The 20,108-nt window shown below is 40.7% G+C and overlaps 1 protein-coding gene across 1 annotated transcript in view; it reads right to left on the reverse strand.

The window, feature by feature from the left end:
- lrp1bb (low density lipoprotein receptor-related protein 1Bb) overlaps positions 1–20,108 on the reverse strand; it is a gene marked incomplete at both ends in the record, with an annotated part of 302,818 nt that overhangs the window by 212,134 nt on the left and 70,576 nt on the right. Inside the window, one exon of the mRNA XM_080038312.1 lies at positions 10,356–10,478. Coding sequence (XP_079894438.1) covers positions 10,356–10,478 — 123 coding nt within the window. The remainder of the gene's footprint in view (positions 1–10,355; positions 10,479–20,108) is intronic.

Genomic DNA, 20,108 nt, shown 5'->3' on the forward strand with positions numbered 1-20,108 from the left:
GATGCAATGCGGTTCTGATGTATAGGTTTGAGGGAAGTGATTATTCCTTATCACAATCACCACACCATATTGTTGTTACGTTGAGTTCACAACAATTTTCTTTGCCCTTGCAAATAAACTATCTACACACCAGATTTGGTGCTGTAAACTGATGTGCCATGGCCTCCAGTGATCTCCCTTGTGTTTCCCTTTCCATCTGTACCTTCTGTCTTCCTTTGTGTCTCTTGCTTGTGTGTGTGTGTGTGTGTGTGTGTGTGTTGTTCCTGCGCCGCCTCCCACTCACCTGCTACCTGTTCACCTGCACAGCTGCCCACTAACAGCTCACACTGCAGTATGTATCAACTCTGGCTCTTCTCCCACACATCGCCACATTGTTGTTTTTACTAGAGTAGTAGCTTAGGTCTCCAGCCTCTATAGCGAGAGCTATTCCTCGTGTCTGTTTAAATCCTTGACTAATGCGTTAGTTTCCAGCCTGCCTGTCTGTCTTCCTATCAACCCACTTGACTGCCTTCTAGCCATATCTACACCGCTGTTTGCCATGCTATAGCCACAGCTCCTCTCTGCCTGCTCCAGCCAAATTCTCACCCACACAATCCACTGCATTCACTGGCAATGAACTAAATGAAGTGCCTTCAATTAGTATAATAAATACAATCAATAAAATAAATAAATACCTAACTAACCACAGAAATCAAAGAACATGCCAGTGACTACAAGTGCACAGATCAATGGGTTGCATTCAGTAGGGTGATAGCTGAAGGAATAACATCATTTGTGTAACGATTTGTTTTCCAGTGCAGGAACATAACTCCGCCAGCCTGTCTGCAGAACTAAGACTTGACTAGAAAGTACATGGTGGGTTGAGTTATTGTTTTCTTCAGCTTTCTGGAAGACTTGTTTCTTCCACAGAGAGCTGAGGTCTTTCTGTTGGACTCCAGTGAACTTGGAGCAGAACTTTAACAATGTTGTTTAGACCGTTTGTGTCTTTCACAGACAACCCTTTGGAGCAGCACAGAGAGAAAAAGTTAAAAGACTCTCTAAAAGTTTGAAAAAAAGTTACATGAAATTCTGTTCTTCCAGAATGGGTAACTAGTAACAACACACATTGGTATCTACACGTTATAATCCTATGAAGCGGTGATGGCAAACATGATAGCATATCATTCCCTATTTACAGATATGTAGAGACATGACCAGTCATTTGGAGTGTTAGTATAGGCTCTGCTGTGGTCTGGGAGAAATATCTGGCTCTGCTAAATGTTCCACTATGTTTCAAAAGATATTCACTAACTTTATCTCTTTGAACTACTGCGTAGATATTGTGCCTCAACATAATACAATCTTAATCATAACTGGATACAGGTGCCCATTGAGAAAACACTTCACAATAATAAGTATGTACAACATGTCATTCAATAATAAATTGCAGTACTTTCTTGTTTGAGTGGATATTAGTGGCAAGGCTAAATTCATTTATTTCAAATACAAGTTCTATTATTTCTTTATTCTATATATCTACAGTAATTACAAACAATTTGGGAGCAACATCTGCAAACTGTCTTGGTTTGGTTGTTTTGTTATGTTGCTACAGTCAAAATGTGGCCACATGTGTGATCACAGCAGAATATAGAGCACTTGAATGTATGGGTTGAATTTCTGAAGTGGATGACACTGCACATAAACGATATGCCCTTCAACTCAAACCAAGGGGTTCCTATATCCCTTGGCCTTTGATCAAATCAAAATCAGTTTTATTTGTACAGCCCAATATCACCAATAGACATTTGCCTCAGTGGGCTTTACATTCCATACAGTATGATACCCTGCCCTTAGACCCTTAGCTCGGCTGAGAAAAAACTCCCAGTAAAAAACCCTTTAGCGGGATTTGATGGATCCAATATATGATAGATCCAAAATAGTATTCTCGTCTAAGTGAAAAGCCTCGACCTTTGGCTTTCTTCTTTATTTACACTATGTAGTGAGTTTCAGGCCCAAATTGGTGTGCCAGCCTATAGCGTGAAGGAATGGATCACAAGCGAGTTAATAAGTATGTTTTGGCTTGAAGGCATCTTTAATGAGCACCATGGTTATAGTAGAATACACAGAGAGTGGGAGGACATGTATTTTTCTCTAAATATCCTCTGGCACTAACCCAGCTCCCTTGAAATAATCATTGGACTATGACCATGTTTATAGAGTGGCTATAAGAGAAGGCATTAGCTCATTCATTTCACTATCTATTGGACTACCCATTACTTATGATTAATAAATAAATAAATAAAGGCCAATGTCACTGACACGCTCATTGAGAGTCAAGCCCTGGCTACTGCATCACTGTGAGATGAACACTCATCCTCTGTTATTATTCTAATTGGGTGTGGTGGTAAGTATGTGTCACTGTGCTCTGAGTTAACAGTGAAATGCTTTGTAGCCTGTTTCAGAAGCAGGGAGATAATGTATGTTTGTGCTCTGGAAACCTGGTCTAAAATAGTAATAATCAATATATGATATTAAATGAGTCTCAATAAGATTTTACAAAAATCTGACTGAACACAAATGTTCATACATATCATAAAACATAGTTTAAAGAAAACTGCTTTTTACCGTCTAGTCCATTTGACAGGACTGTGTGGGCGTGGCCGTATCAAACTAATATTAACAGTTACATTTTAATAGAACGTTCGGGCAGAGAACTGCCGTGACACAACTCTACAACATATTTATTTTGTTGTGTCTGCATGGTCCCATCCAAAGCGTCATACACAGGATGTCCAATTAACTTCCCAAGCACCAGCACTCACAGTCACATTAAATGTTGTAGAGAAACGTAACCTGTGAGCGTTCCAATAACTCGGGCAGATCAGCTTAACAGATGACAGCGACATAGAGGCAGAGTCATGCAGATTCAGTTCTCTGGTAGGCAATCAGTGCAGATTGGGTTGTCTGGTATAGGCATTCAGTGAATAATTCTTGCAATATGTAGAACTGTTGCGTCATGGTCAAAATGCTGTTTGAAATAATGGCATGTTTTTTTTTATTTTTTATGTTGAGTCAGAAAAATGTCAGATGTAGAGGAAGGGAAAATCAACGTTACATAATGCAAAAGGCCCCGTCCTTCAGCTCAATAGCAAGGTGCTACGCTACATTAGCTCCTAAACCTCGACTCTACTGGTGCCAATTCTCATAGGGACCAGACACATTTGTGATACATTTATTTCAATATGGGACTTGCCAGCTAAAATACCCTGAAGGATGTTGATAGGCAGCCCAAAATACACTATAGTAACCGCTGCTTCATTATCAGACAGATGGATCAAACATTATACAGTATACTTATTTCCAGAGGGGCTTTGTCAGCTTCTATCAAATGTTTACATGGCAAAGTGAGTCTAACATCCATGAATTACAGTACACTTCACAATTAGAAAAGGTTTTTGGTCGAGTATGGTAAAATAAAATAATCTAATAAATACTGCCCATAATATTACTCCTCTGTATACGTCACATACACATTGCCATTGGATGCCATTGTTATTCGAGTGGCATCACCTACACAAGTCACCTAAACATACTTTGCAGCATAACCACACACTGCATCTCTGTTGTATCATCACACTGCTTGTTTTCAAGTTCTCTGTGTGATACTGATGAGTGCACTATATAGAATCTAAAGGACTTTAGAGAGGAAGGCATGCAGAGACGTGCCCTCCCCTGTCCACCAAAGGGGAATAAGCATAAAGCACCCAAGAGAGAGCTGGTCTTTGAACAGTCCTCCTCCCCTGTGCTTTAAGGACAGCGGGATCAACATTGGTGTTGATTGGGTCGCGGCGAGCTCCATCCATGAAACACGGCTGCTGTGACCATGTGTTTTTGAAGCGAGCTGCTGACCCCTTTTATTGTCTGTTCCTCTGGGAGTGACAATTTAATCAAAAGGATTCACTGGTCCCCACGTCCACCACATTCACAAAGCCCCTCATGGCAGCACTACTGAGGCGAGCCAAGGGGCCATGAAATCCTTTCCTGCAGGATTTAAGTTCTAAGACAGTGTTTGCAAGCGTGTAGCATCAATACACACACACGCACACACATGCACGCACACACACACACACACACACACACACACACACACACACACACACACACACACACACAAAAACACACACTCACAGAGCTGCATGCGGACAGCCATTAGCGCCAAGAGTTTTTTTTAAATATAAAATTATACCAGAAAAATATATTTACAGAAAGTGATTTATGGCTACCCCCGTTATCTCAAATGCACAGCAAACAAGCAGATCTGTACATGTCCCCAGACAAGCCTTGACATTTACACGTCCTTGTAAGACTAAGAATGTAATTATGCTTCTCAAGGCAAATTCTCAATCTTTCTACTTAAACTGTCACCACACAAGATGCTGTGTGTGGCCTCCATAAAAAACACACCAAAGGGTTGACTCTTATACTGCACAGAATGCATTAGCTTGAACCGCACAGAGAAGGGAGAACTAGACAATTTGCTTGGCTTTTCTTTAGCCATTCCTGAAGGCACCATAGGTCCCCTGAATAACAGTCGTCAGCTGTCCAGTCCCGTGATGCCAGCGGCAGAGCGGATAAACCGGTGCCACCTTCTAGTCTCTAGGTATTGCAATCCAAGGCCACCTTCCCTTCCCTTCCCTTCCCTTCCCTTCCCTTCCCTTCCCTTCCCCTTCCTCCTCCTCCTTCTCCCCACAGGCCCACAAGATGCAGTGATTACATCTCCCCTGACTGAGCCGGAGCAGAGGAGGGAGGCCTTCAGTGGCACCAACATTTTTACATTTTCACAGATGACAGGAGTGTAATGTATAACCTTGTCTTTTTTTGAAGATAATACATTCCACTGTATAATTCCCCTATTCACAGTGAAAACAAAGTACTGACAGCTTTTTCTTTAAAATCCTCTTTGGCTTAGCTCAGTAAATAGCACCCTAAATAAAGGGATATTTTGTTTCACAGGTTATTGCCCGCCCCTTGTTGTCATTTAAAGAGGCAGACAACACCCCAATCCTGCTGTTTGCAGGGCAAAGCTGATCTAACACCCCTTTCTATCAATGCATAATCTGTGATAATGAGCTGTGTTAAATTCCTTCAATGAATATGCAAGGTCTTTTTGAAGTCATTGTAAATGAAATGGTAGTAGTGATAATGAATTGACTTCTGCAGATTAAAGGCCTTGGCCCCATATCATATGTCATTGTTCATTTTAAACAGGTCTCACAAAAAGAGATTGAAAGATCATAGTTGACAATACGGGGGTTGACGGGGTCACAGTGAGTATAATGATAAGTAAAAATAAATCAATATCTACCAATATTCCTTTCTGCTTATTATATTCTATAACATTCTTTAGCGTTTGTTCAGCCAAGCTGGAGTAAACCAGCAATTGTGTTATTTGACTTGCTTTAGAAACTTGTGTTAGAAAGAATGGTTTAAAACAATGAAGCAAAGGCTGAGATATCCTGACAGCCAGTCCCAAATGTACACTTCTCGTTTTGCAACATGGTGCCTTTCATTAGACTCTTGCTGCATTGTAAATGCCTAGGTCTTTAAACGCCCATATGTCCAGTCTGTAACGCAGGCTCTCTTTTAAGAAAGGACAAATATATATATATATACACATCTCTCTCTCAGAAACAAAAATACAGTATATAACTGTGTTCACAGGCTTGGCAGAACTCTGACTAAACTGATGTTCCTTAGTAGAATCAGTGGAGAGCATTTGCCCCTCTTAAAACTCAGACAGTATTTCATGGGGAAAGAAAATCTAGCACAAAAATAATGGAATAATTACTGAAAAAAGAACGAGGCGTACAGGAAAAGGTATTACAAGATATTAAAGGTGGAGTGATACACAAAGCCTTGACCAAAACCTACGACTTACTTTGTAAACAAAGAATGCTAGGGAAAAGATGAAGCAGTATCATGCACGATATACATGTTTGCTTTTTCCATCTTGAGGAAAGCGTATCGATTTTCTATTCCCACCAACTCCTATCTAGGGTCACAGGGTTGTGTTGCTCTTTCTCAGCCTCATACGCTGCAGCCTGGAAACACCCTCAACAAGCCACCACTCCCATGTATACACCAGAAAGCAAGCAAGCAGCTGTGGACATGCTTATATGGTTTTTGAGATCAGCAGTGAAGCCTTCATCATTTTTCTTCAACAAGAATGGTCTACCAGACGCAGCCTACTTAGTACGGTATATGACCTCTCTTGCACGCTTAGGGCATCAATAATTATTGTGCACTGTGGTCAATTTATGCACAGATGCCATCGTCAAAACTATAAAGTCCTAATTATACCTAATAACTCACACTGATGAGGAAGCTGGAATGAATTCTAATAATGTGGTTTTGTTGTCTTTTTTGGCTTTGAAAGACTGCATGACGCTGACAGCCTCAACATGATTTATAAAAACTAATTCAGCTCATAATACGGGGAATTAGGGCTCTGTTTTATCCATTAAAGGAAACCGATGTCCCAGGAGGGTGTAAATAGTATTACCCAAGATGCAACGTGCATGCAACAACCTATCCTGATGTGAAGGACAAGTGAAGGTTTACAGTATATGACTGCAATTTCAACTGCCAATAATATTCCTCGCAGCATATCAAAACATTGAATAATACAGCACTCCCAATAATATATAGACCCCATTTCCAACCCACGCTGGCAATCCCCTGCTTTGTTTCCGAAATGATTAGTTGTGTTTAGTTTACCCTGTCCTGCGCTCAGAAGTGAGTAGTTGTCAAAATAAGTGATTTGCAGGATGAATAACAGATCTCTTGAAAAGTCGCAGTACAAAACAGCACAAGCAGCGTGCACTTAAAACAAGACTGATTCTTCTGTCTATTTAGAGGTGTTAAAATCTTGCATATACAAGAATAGAAGACCATATCTGTAAATAATATCTATCACTGCAACAACCTAATTCCATGTCTCCACGGCAAATGATGATTCATGTAGTTGGTATCTCCTAAAAATAATATGGGAGTTGTTCTGTATGTTTGTCTGTTTGTTTCATTATCAAAATTATATAAAGATATGGAAAAGTATCGGAAAAATAATTGGTATAATGTAGTGTTGGTCTGTCAGCTAATCCACGGTAACACCATATTCCAATTGCTAGAAGTGTTGGTTTTAAGTATGAGCCCGGTCAGTACATATTGGACATGAGGTGAGGCAGCACCTCACACAACACTCCAGTTGCTCACAGGTCCAAACCATGAAATAATTTACACTTGCACCCAATAGAGTTACCAGGTCAGCTGCAGCCTGCAATGTATTTGGACAAGAGCAGCTAACCTCAGCACCTTCACACTAAGAAAAGGTACAGGAATGGTCCTAAAAGGGTACAAATGTTTTGTCTCCCCCAGTGGTACCTTAGCAGGGTACAACACTGTAAACATTGGTACATATTTATACCTTCTTGTCTGTACATCTAAGAACATTTATGTACCCCTGTGACAAAAATGTACCCATTGTTAAGTACAGGGAAAATATGATTTTTTTTTTCTTAAGATATTTTTTGGGCATTTTTATGCTTTTATTGATAGTGCAGAGAGACAGAGGTGAAATGGGGCAGTGACATGCAGAGAACGACCGCGGACGGGAATCAAACCCGGGTCTGCTGCTGGGCCCGGCCCGGGGGGGACGCCCTACCAACTGAGCTAAGGGCGCCCCCTTGAAAATATGAATTCTGCAAGTTTTCTGCATTTCATCTGAAGTAAAGCAGTACACTTTTGATTATAATAGACTAACTTCTTTAATCTGTTGTCTGATTTACCGGAGCTTACAGATGTAATTGTCCAAACAAAGACAGTGAGGCGATTCCTGCTTTACTTCAGATGAAATGCAGAGAACTTGTAGAATTGTGTCACACAGGTACAGAAATGTTCTTTTAGAGGTAGGGGAGAACGGGGTAAGTAGGCACACTTTTTACTCTAGTGAGAATTGCTCATCACCAAAACATCTTTCAATAGTCATTCCTACATTAAATTGAAGCTTAAGGTGTTGGCTTGAAATGTGTACCCCTCACTTCTTATTGTAATAAAGAAGAAATTAATCATCAAAGACACCCTTACACATTGTGACAACCAACCCCATCAAGGGGTCGGTTGTCACACACTATGGGGTTGTTTGTCACAATGTTATCTTAATGGGAATAATCATAAAAAGAAGGAAAGAAAGTAGAACTAAATTTGAACATTTAATTGCATTGTCAAGTTGACAAATAGGCCTACATAACGTACTGTAGCCTTGGCAACTGGTCTAGTTTGGGATGCACTGGGTTGTTTTGATTTTGTTCCCCTTTTTTCTTTTGCATGCTAGCTGCCTTTTCCTGCTCTATTCTTTCCTTCTCTGGGGTGTCAGTGAGGATACAGCTTGACAATTTCTTTCATTATTGGGTTCCTTTTCTGGCTGTAGCCTTTGGATAACATGTGACAACCAACCCCCCCAAAAATGTGACGACCAACCCCAACTTGAATTTCTTGCTAGCATCAAGTCCAACTACCATCTGACAACTAATTAGCTTGCTAACCACAATCTAAACTATAGTTTACCCTTCACACTTTTTATGGGTAACAACTGTTTTGTTATGAACCCATTGTGTAAAAGCCTAGAAGAAAAATACTGAGGAGCTAAATATTTTCAATTTGACATGAAAAACACAAACAGTCTCAAATTCAGCAGTCTAACTCCAAGGAAGACTATGTAGGTGACCTCTGATCCCAATTCTAGATATTTACACACCAAAATTTCACAGACAGCGCCTTCTGGTTCCGAGATATAACAATTGTGACAACCAACCCGTGTGACAAATTACCCCGTTCTCCCCTACATCAAGAAGGTACAAATATGTACCAATGTTTAAGGTACAGTCTTGTACCCTACTAAGGTACCACTGGGGGGACAAAGCATGTGTACCCTTTTAGGACCATTACTGTATCTTGATTTCTTAGTGTGTGGATGACACCAACAAAGGCACAGAGGTCTTGACATGTTAAACATTTTGTTCAAAAAGCATATCCCCTGAAACATTGATGGATGGATGTAGGTTGTAGCAAACAACGGCAATGGTCAACCTGAATTAATGTCAGTTATAGTTACCTACCATGTGGACAGTTTTTATAAAGAGAAAATGTAACTTGTAAATAAATAAAATGTCTGTAGAAACGTTTGGAACCAGCACACCAATCCTGCTGTCCACCTGGATTCAAAGGATGGAAGGGTACTTAGACACACCGCACTGCTTGTGTTTGTTTCCTGCTTCCAAGGAGGCTACAAACAAGATGTGAGTGAGCTTCATGTCTTCAGAATGACCACAGCAGATGGTCTTTGGGACTGAGGAAACCGCAAATATCTGACCACTTTCAACCCTACAGGGGAAGTATTTGATTCTAAAAAAGATGCCTTCTTGGTGGAACATCGCTTGATGCATGTTAACAGGAATCCTCATGCTATTAAAGGTGACAGCAGCCAATGACAAATGAGCCACTGTGGCATAATTCCACATGACAATTTGGCACTCGGAGAGACGTAACTTTCTCTGGCAACTTTTCACATACAAAGCCATTATTGGCAATCTTCCATCTTATATCTCCAGTCTATTGGAATTTAGTTTAGTTTAGTTTAGTAGATTTTATTTGGACATGGACATGACAATGTCATTGGACGAACCAGATGCATCGTTTACAGTGTGTTAGCATAAATGCTAGTTTACAACACCTGTCCACAGGAGGCTTTTTAAAAACAACAAAATAAACTAAACAAAACAGAAACAAGATCAAATACTGATAGAAAACTGATAATTAAAAGAGTAAAAATGTAGAATACAATAGAGTACAGAGCAGCAATATAATGAGTTAAAAGTGTTGCTATTAGTCTCTAGTTTTAGACTAGTGGGCAAGAGGTTCCACAGTTTTGCCCCCTTTGCAGAGAAAACAGACTGACCGAAAGATGTCTTGTGCATTGGAACAAGACAATAACCATTGATGGAGGCTCATGTATTTGCCCGACGAGAGCTCTGACGTCTGATGGCCAATTCAGACAACAGTAGTGACACATGGTTATTTACACACTTGAAAAATAATTTAAGATTACTCAAATTAATAAAGTTATCAATGGTCCTATGTTTCTTACGATATTATTGCTCCTGTGCTTTTTTGTACAAGTGTTTTGCTCAACTTACATTTTTAAATTGTGTGATGTATGTTTATTAACCTAAGCATATTACAGCTTGCTCTCAAGAGATTAGATAAAGATTGAATGAATGAATGAATTAGTGAGTTATGAATGTATGGAATGAGTCACTTACAAGTTGTGTGGGTTTCATCCGAGTCGTCGGGGCAGTCGGGCTCTCCGTCACAGAGCCAGGCCTCAGAGATGCAGGTCCGCTGGTCATGACAATGGAACTCCCCTACGTCACACAACATGGTGTCTGGATGGCGTGAAGAAAGGGTGGATAAAGAGAGAGAAAATATGTATTGTAAGGAGATGGTAATGGGCAGGACTACAGATGGTCTCACCATAAAATGCATTTAGCTTACACTTGAACGAGTGAGTGTGAGGAAAGAGGAAGTGTCTTTGATTGGACCAGCTTTTGCACCGTAAATGAATGGCGTGAATGGACCTGGTGAACTATTGTCATAGTCATTATATGATCAATGGTGGCATGTAGCTGAATGAAACCGAGATAATGTTTTATTAAGAGGCTACGGCTCTATATTGTATGTATGTTTTTTAAAAGGTTTACAATCAATTGAGTGCTGTTTGTCCTATTCATACACTGCCCGGTTCAAAAAAAATTCACAGACTCATATACATGCTGGACAATATTTAGCTTTGGTTACGGCACATATTCACCCAAACACATTTTGATAAGCTTTATTTGGCACATAAGGTTGCTTAGAACCTAGACCTGACCAACTGAAGCAACCCCAGATCCTACTGTACACTGCCACACAGGCTTGTACAGTAGGCACTAGGCATGATGGGAGCATCACTTCATCCACCTCTCTTCTTACCCTGATGCACCCATCACTCTGGAACAGGGTCAATCTGGTCTCATCAGACCACACAACCATTTTCCATTGTTCCAAAGTCCAATCTGTATGCTCCCTGGCAAATTGAAGCATTTTGTCCTGATAAACCCCATTGACAAGTGGTTTTCTTAAGGCTACATATCATATTTCACTTCCCGTATGTTCTCTTCACATTGTGTTTGTGGACATGCTCTTACTTTCACTATTAAACATAGCCAGGAGTTCTACTGTCGATATTTCAAACTTTGATTCCTGCAAATTTAAGTGATCTCCTGTCACGATCATTAAAGATTTTTTCCATTTCTTCCTCAAAGATGAGAGTTCACCACTATCTATCAGGTTTTAATAATGTGTTGGACAGTTCTTAACATGATTGTAGTCATCATCTTCTCCTGAGTAGTTTTTCTTTGTTTTATGAAGGCCAATAGTTTCACCAAGAAATAAGAAGCTATTCACTGCATCAGTTAGAGTGAAATAACATGTTGCCAACTGAAACATATTAATCACTCTTAATATCTCTTGCTTATTTGCTTAGTAAAATCCATGTTTTTTTTGGCCGGGCAATGTATGTTTTGCGAATCACAATTCAGTCAGAAAAGGAGAAGGTAGGATTTTTTTCCCTCTCTCCCAGACAACATTAAAATGCTACCAAAAGCGGCAGACACAGACGCTGTACGCCCAGGCATTGTGATTTTGACAGCTGCTCTCCCCTAACAAAGACATGATGTCCTTCGCCGCCATGGCAAACTATAACAAAGCAGTTTGGCAAGTTTGCTCTTATCTTCTCTTTTTTTCTCTTCACCTCCCTGTTGTGCTTTCATTTTGATGGTGGGACTGGGGGAAAATTCAGTGAAAGCCCAGTCAACTAAAAAGTCATCATAGCTTTTCAATAGAGCAAGCATCCGTCAAAGTGTTGACACATGCTTCCTGCCGGTAGCTGTCAAAGGCCCAACTCCATCATTTCTGCAGAACGACACAAGCTTTTGCTAAGGATTTGACACCACAATGTGACCCACAATGTGCAACTTATCCTCACTCTGCGCAGTGTAAAAACAGTACTGTGTTTCTGAGCCTTTACCACACACACAGACAATCATACAGTCTCCTAACTCCCTCTCTCCCTCCCTCCCACTCTATCTCCATCTTTTTTTCCCAGAGTGTTTTTAAGCCATTAGTGGTGGGAGTGGAGCAAGTGGGGGAGATCAGGTCTGCAGCGTTTGAACAGGGCTAGTGATAATTCAACGCACCGCTGCTCCCTGCCCCCGGCACCCTCCAGCAAATTCTCCACCCAGGGACAAATCTGAAAAGGTCAAACATCTCATCCATTCTACCTCTGCCTATTCCCACTGATGCAATATATCTGGAATCTTATACCATTTAAATCAAGGTCTTCTTTTGAAATATGCAAAGACTTTTTTTGTGTCAGGTTTTAAAAGAGGACGTTCCTAAGGAATTGCACACCAAAGCTATTGAACCTTTAAAAAGGGGAAACATCTAAATGCATGTCGTGTTGAGTAGGGGGAGGGGTATGGAAAGGTAGCCAAGTGCTAGAGGAAAAGGTTCATGATCAATATTTTGCCTCTACACAGTGGAACAGCACCAACATTAAAAAGACATCTTGCCAGATATTTCTCAGAACGCTGTTAACTTGGTGATAGCAGAGACTATTTTTATGCTGAGCCAAGATACTTGGCTGCAGTCGAGTATGCTTCTATGAACGATCATCAAGCCACACAATATGGTGCCCTTCACGAAAAATACTGTTAAATTCAATGTATATGGTTTCTCAATGAATATGAATACAGCCCAGGCCCTCACTTAAAGTGTGTACATGTATTATTACCCACAATTAATTATTTCACATTTGACTTCAGTCAGAAAAGAAAAGTCCAATCTAAACACATCTGTAGAACATAATACATGAACTGTATAGGGAGCTAAATATTTCAACCACATTATTGAGATATCTAGCCTGGCATTCCCAGACCTGCCACTATGCGCTGGCAAATTAAATTTGCTGCACCTGTGCGAGTTTGAGACTGCTTTGGCCTCGACCCATTACGATTTGTAAGATGGCACTCAAATATTTCATTAGCAAGTAAGTGGAATGTTCTGTTTTGCAGACCGACCACGGCAAACGTTTAATTTAACAGTTTAACAGCTGTTCGCTAAACGAACGGGGCTTACGTCACCTTGTGCATCGCTCTGATTGGTTGTAGTGCTATCCAACTGCGTGCAATGGCATTTGAAATGCACGAGTAGGAGCCGCCCCTTGAGTTGGAAATTACTATTGATCGTGGCCAGACCCTCTATCGTTCAAGTTATCAGGGTCTGGATTTCCAGGCTATGAGATATCCACTCAAAAACAGAAAATGGCAAGACATCAGAAAAGCCATGCTGGGCTCGGGGTTGGCAGAGGTGTGCTACTCAGTTTGCTGGAGTCTTCAAAGGGACATTCATATGCCTTTAGAGCTGAATTGATGGCTATTGAAAAGCAGAGGGCTTGGTGACAGAAGAGCCATTTTCTCAGCTAGTGATGGAAGCCATGAAAGAAAGTGACCCTGAACCCCGGAGCGGCTCCGTTTACGTATTGATGTTCTACCTTCCTTTCATGCCACTTCCCCTTGAAAGCTAAGGGGGCCAGATTTCAGGCAACCAAATGACCTCTTATGTCAATTCATCTTTCCCTTCTGCTTCTCCAAGCAGCCTCTCCTTGACACAGGGTGAACCGTCACTGCTGCTGTGTGTGTGTGTGTGTGTGTGTGTGTGTGTGTGTGTGTGTGTGTGTGTGTGTGTGTGTGTGTGTGTGTGTGTGTGTGTGTGTGTGTGTGTGTGTGTGTGTGTCTGTGTGTGTAGGTGTGTGTGTAGGTGTGTGTGTGTGTGTGTGTAGGTGGGGGAGATGGCCAAGACACCAACACAACTGCTGCTCTGCTGTTCTTTTGGTCCTCATCTTTATACCGCTGTATTTGCATTAGAGGCCTAAAAAGGTTCAGGATTATACAAGCGGAATGTATTTCTGTAGATAATTGTATACAAACATCAGATGACAGGAATAGCAAATAAGAAGAAAAAAGGCAGCAGCAGCCGCAGCCTTCAGCGTCTAGGAAAAAATATATATTAAAAAAAAAATACTGGGCCATTACCATAACAGTGGGAATAGCACAGTGGCACTCAGTCGGGCACATTATCATGATCCTCTCTCCTGACACCCAACAGCCACTGGTGGCAACATTGTGGCTCATTAAACCCATTGAGCCTTCGGAACGCGCCAGATTTCCAGAGGAACACAGAGTTATTTAGGGACAGGGACAGGCAGACAGGAAGGGAAGACTGTTTGCAAACCTGTTCAAGGAAGACCAGCCAGCATTGCTTGTAGAATACATTATAAGTTATTTATTTTTAAAATGTATTATTTATTCCACATGGAGGTATAAATTGTAGAGTGATTTGAATTCAAATGTGCATACCCCTTCTGATCTTCCCTTCCCATTTCACCATATCACATTCATCCATTACCCACTTTATTTGAACTGTTCTTAATTCAATTGATTGTACTGTACATTTATCTGATTGTACAGTGTCCTTGAGAGTCATGAAAGGCGCCTTTAAATAAAATGTATTATTATTATTTATAAATTGAAGAGTGATGACCTAATTACTAAACCATCCACTATACTGCAACATCATGAGCACTTACGTAGATGGCGCAACACATCTCTTCATCCTACATTTTGCAATGTAGCATCAACTTGCCTATGTGCTTAGTCCTATTAAACTCTGAATTACATGAAAGCTTAGGTCTTCATTTACCTTTCTAAACAATATTATATTACAAAAAGGTAAGCTACGAAACCACGTAGGTTTTTTACAATCCCCCAGAACTGCATCAGACACACAGTTCACAATGTGTTACAGTGGATAAGTCGTAAGCCACGGGCCTTATTCAAAAAAAATAAAAACCTGCGTTACAAAGGCAGCAGTGCAGTGCATGCTCAAAGTGCTGAATTAAATGTCAGCTATGTTGCACAGCTGAAAAAAAGCAGATGTGAGAATACTCCTCAGTCAGGCCTATCTAACAGTTGCAGGTTGAGAAGGAGCTTGCGTATTTTTAAGAAGCTATTTTGCAGCTCATCCAACTTGCTCGACTCTGCATAAAGCCGGGCGTGAACTTGTCTGGGTAGTGATAGTCCATTAGACTTGAGTTGTATTTAGGGTGCTCAAGGTCATCCAACGACCCAGTGTGGGAAAATAGATGAAAAAACAGTGCTTGACAAACATAAAACATGATCGCAAAAGTTTACTGCACATCATTAGACAAAAATATCCCTTTTTTCAAAAGGGGAAACATGACCTCTCTCTCTCTCTCCCCCCCCCCCCCTCTCTCTCTCTCTCTCTCTCTCTCTCTCTCTCTCTCTCCCCCCCTCTCTCTCTCTCTCTCTCTCTCTCTCTCTCTCTCTGCAGCTGCTGGTAAAGGTTGTTATGTATTTCACCTGCGACAATTCTTTTTTAAATACATTTTTTATGTTTGCCTTTAGGATCCAGTTTAGTTTAGTTTAGTTTATTTCACATACACATATAAGAAAATACATAGTGCTAAAACAAAGTACATGTGAGGGTGCGCCAGAAACCTGTGAAGGCTTATATATGGAAACCACACCCAAAGACATTTTCATGTTAGAATAAAAAAACACACGCACAAAAGCACATAAGCGCACACACACAAAAATATATGTATAAATAAAAATCCAGTGAAGCTACAGACATAAAACATTTGGAAAGAAGTAGGTATATTCAACAGTGGTCCCCAGGCAAGAACATTGTGGTAATGTGGTAAATGACTTATTGGCATTTTGTACGTTCGCCGGTGATCTTGTCAAATATATAAATATGTGTATTCATTGGTAAAATGTGTGTGTGTGTGTGTGTGTGTGTGTGTATTTGTGTTTGTGTGTATGTGTTCATTTGCATTGGTTCTGTTAAAAAATCAAGTTAGTTTTACTGTTATTCCAAGGTGATTGTGTATGGGCTACTTGGTCTTGACCGGATTCCCCCCAGGGGCTTGAAGTTGTTTTGTGGGGTTTTCTATTAGCTCGTGCATGCTGTTAAGCGGATCACTAGAGAATACTCAAACTTGTTTTATGGATGTTCATATGTATGGTCCACAGGGGAATTCACAGCTTAACTACTCCTTATTTCTAATGTGCCTGTATTTAAGAGAGTAGAGGCTTCGCTTGCATAAAAAATCGTTTTATTCCTTTGCACATTCTAGGCACATTTTATTTGTAATGTTGTTATGAAGGTATTATTAAAATCATCTCAGAGTAATCCATAAAACTGTGTTACATCTCACATGAGAGGCAATTAAGGGGAAAATGCAATATACAAGTTGCTTCTTATTTGGTCCATTTTGAATGGATAGAGTTGTTGTTGTTGTTGTTGAGGTGTTACAGTCTGCAGCTTCTCAGATAAACAAGCTTTCCTGGCATTCAAGGGGAATTGCAACATGTTGCTTGGTATACGCAGTGTACATTTAATCTGGAGAAATTCCCTTTAATCTGGATACTGTTAGAATCCACGTTTATTATTCTGTCGGATGAGAAGGTATTTTGCTAGACAAACGCTAACACTGACTAAAGTTGTTATTTAACTGTTTTATCTCTGTTTCCAGTCCTGGTGCATAGCTAAGCTAACAACTATATAGCTATATATATATATATATATATATATATATATATATATATATATATATATATATATAGGGGAATCTGAGGCATCGGGTAATGTGAGCCACCCCCTGTATCTAGGCAACGGAAAACATTGTTGGTCATGTGAGATATACGTTTTCAAGCCCATCTCATTTCCCCTTGGCCCTGAAAGAGTGGACCTCATGGTGCTGTGGTAAGCATGTTTTTTTCACCAAAATAGGTATTTTGCATGTAAAAGTAAATTTTCTTGCTGTCAACTTAATCAACTGTTGTGCCAAAGCAAATGTATTCACGTAGAAAAACTTCTATCATACGTGTTGATGAACTACCAACATATGAAACCATGTGATGCTGATAACTGAAGATTAGCCTGAAATGCTAAGAGAGGTAGTTTTTTCTCAAATTGTGGTGGTGGGGGAAAGTGAGCCAAATGCTGTGGGGGAAAGTGAACCACTGTCTCACTTTCCCCCACCATGAGGCTAAGTTTAGTTGAAGTTAAGTTTAGTCTTAAACATATTTTAATGTAATATTACATGTCATACACATTGTAGAAAAGCCATCATGCCAAGGAAATACACCAGGAAGATGACCTGGGGCAACCACACGGAAAGAGCACCTTCTCATCTTTCCCTGTAACCGTCAGGGCTGGAATGTAGAGTAGGCCTAGTTGTAGAGTATGACAGGCTGATGTTATAATCCAGTTGGGTCTTCTCCTGTGTTCTGAGTCCCAGGCTGTTCTCGCTGGTTCTGATTTTCCTATGTATTAACCCCCAGACACAAGCTGGCTCTAAGGGTCCTGTTTTCTGACCCCCGGACTGTGTTCTAATCTAACTGGTTCTATCTTTCATTTGAATCTTATTAAAACCTTTTGAATTATAATATGTTGTATTTGATTTTGTTCAGAGTTACTTTCAAGTGTTTAGAAAATTAGCTTTGCTTAATTGACCAAACCCCATCATTCTTTTACTAGTCCGACATTAGTTCTGGAATGTGTGGCTAGCTTTCAGGATTCTTACTGTTACAATATGTGTTGTTATGGTAGTTTCAGAGTGGAAAGTGGTTTACCCCCAGCTGGTTCACTTTACCCCCTTGATTTTCCTGGTCTGGCTCAGTTTACTAGCCTGGCATTCCCAGACCTGCCACTAGGCGCTGGCAAATTAAATTTGCTGCGCGTGTTGGTCTGGACACGCTCCGTTGAAGCTTAACAAGAAAGCCAGAAATCTGGCGGGCGCGCCAGAGCCCCTTATATGGTACTCTGGGGAGGACGTAACCGGATGACGACAGTGACGTGCATGCGACGTCGAAGCCGTGATAGTAAACATCAGAGATGGCTGCGGATATGTTGTGTAAGTTTGAGACTGCTTTGGCCTCGACCCTTAACGATTTGGAAGACGGCACTCAAATCTTTCATTAGCAAGTAAGTGGAATGTTCTATTTTGCCGACCGACAACGGCAAACGTTTAATTTAACAGTTTAACAGCTGTTCGCTAAACGAAAGGGGCTTACGTCGCCTTGTGCATCGCTCTGGTTGGTTGTAGTGCTATCCAACTGTGTGCAGTGGCATTTGAAATGCACGAGTAGGAGCCGCCCCTTGAGTTGGAAATTACTATTGATCGTCGCCAGACCCTCTATCGTTCAAGATATCAGGGTCTGGATTTCCAGGCTATCAGTTTACCCCACAGCTGGGGTAAAGTGAGCCACATGACTTTTTTTAAAACAATCATATTATCACTGCCCTTTGTCTTGAAAAAATTCTGCTAATGCCCATTTCTAGGAAACATCCTGAATTAATGGGATATGTGTACATTTGAGTGATAAATCATTTTAGCTTGCTTAGAGGGGAGCAAATGTAAAAAGTGGCTCAGATTACCCCGTTCTCCCCTATACAGTATATATATATTTTTTAAATCACCATTTTGTTAAAGACAAAAATATAGAATATTTCATTTAATAAAGCCCCATGGACCACAATGCCATGTCATGAGCAAGCAATACTTGACTTCTAATAGTTTAGTATAGCCATTACTACTGTTATGCTTTCCACCTACAGATGTGTAAATCCAAAATACATTTTCATTCCCTCAGGCCAAGTGTAGACCGGATGGGCGGAGAGAGAAACAGCAAATCAAAAAAAATTCTAACAAAATAACTGCGTGAAAACCCTGATGGCAGACTGGAGATTTATAACAGCCTGAGTATATGAGGGTCGGTGGAATATTCCGCTCAAATATGCATGGATTGGGAAACATAAATCAAACCGTATACAGGTTTTTTAACATCACATATAAATGTTTTAAAAGTTCCTGGAGGGCACACAAATTCAAATACTCTTGGAGAGCTTTCTGTCTCTCTCTCACACACACACACACACACACACACACACACACACACACACACACACACACACACACACCTACACACACACACACACACACACACACACAAGAAACCAATCTCCATCCATGTACACGCACATAGATTAGTCATTTAAACCCTCTCACACTGTCAGAGCAGACCTAGCGTCCTGGCCAGCTGCGGGTTATATGCATTATGGATGAGGATAGGGCCGTAAACCAATCTAAGCAGGTTATTAAGTATAACAACAGCATAATGCAGTCTCTTCCTTAATCTTCATATCTTTAATCTGCCAGAAGATGCTAAGTAGTGCGATGCATCCCAACGATGCCTCACACCTTGCATAATGAATCTTTATTACAAGCGTAGCTGGAGAAGTGACACATGCCATGTGGTATTTAGGCTTAAATGCCATCCACGTCAAGTCCGATCAGAATTTGACGAGTAGAGAGGCTAGCGTGACTCTTGCTGGCTGATGAACGATTTGAGAATGTCACAGCACCTCTGGACGCATGCCCACACAGTTATATGTGCAAATGGGTCTTACACGCTTCCTCCTAAATCCTAGTAGAACATTTTTTTTTTCAAAATTATAAATTCTTCAAAATCACTAAGCGTATGCTAACATACACCAAGCTGTGTTAGAACAGAGAGAAAAATAACGATGTACTAAGAGAGAGAGAGAGAGAGAGAGAGAGAGAGAGAGAGAGAGAGAGAGAGAGAGAGAGGAGTAATTGTGTTCAGAATCTGAGGAAATATCTGGCTCTGGGAAACGCCAGCTCGTACCCGGGGCCCTTACTCATGGCAACGCTGCAACATCTCTGTATTCCAGCCATGGCAATGGGTAAAAGAAATCAATGCGGCAAGACTTTGGGGCCTTTATTAGATGCTGCCTGACCTTCAGCAAATGCTGGGGTCACTTCTTTTTCTCTACACAACAGCGGGGGGCATGTCAACAAATTATCA

Source organism: Ammodytes marinus (assembly GCF_949987685.1).
Source record: "Ammodytes marinus genome assembly, chromosome: 12".
Classification (NCBI taxonomy): domain Eukaryota; kingdom Metazoa; phylum Chordata; class Actinopteri; order Uranoscopiformes; family Ammodytidae; genus Ammodytes; species Ammodytes marinus.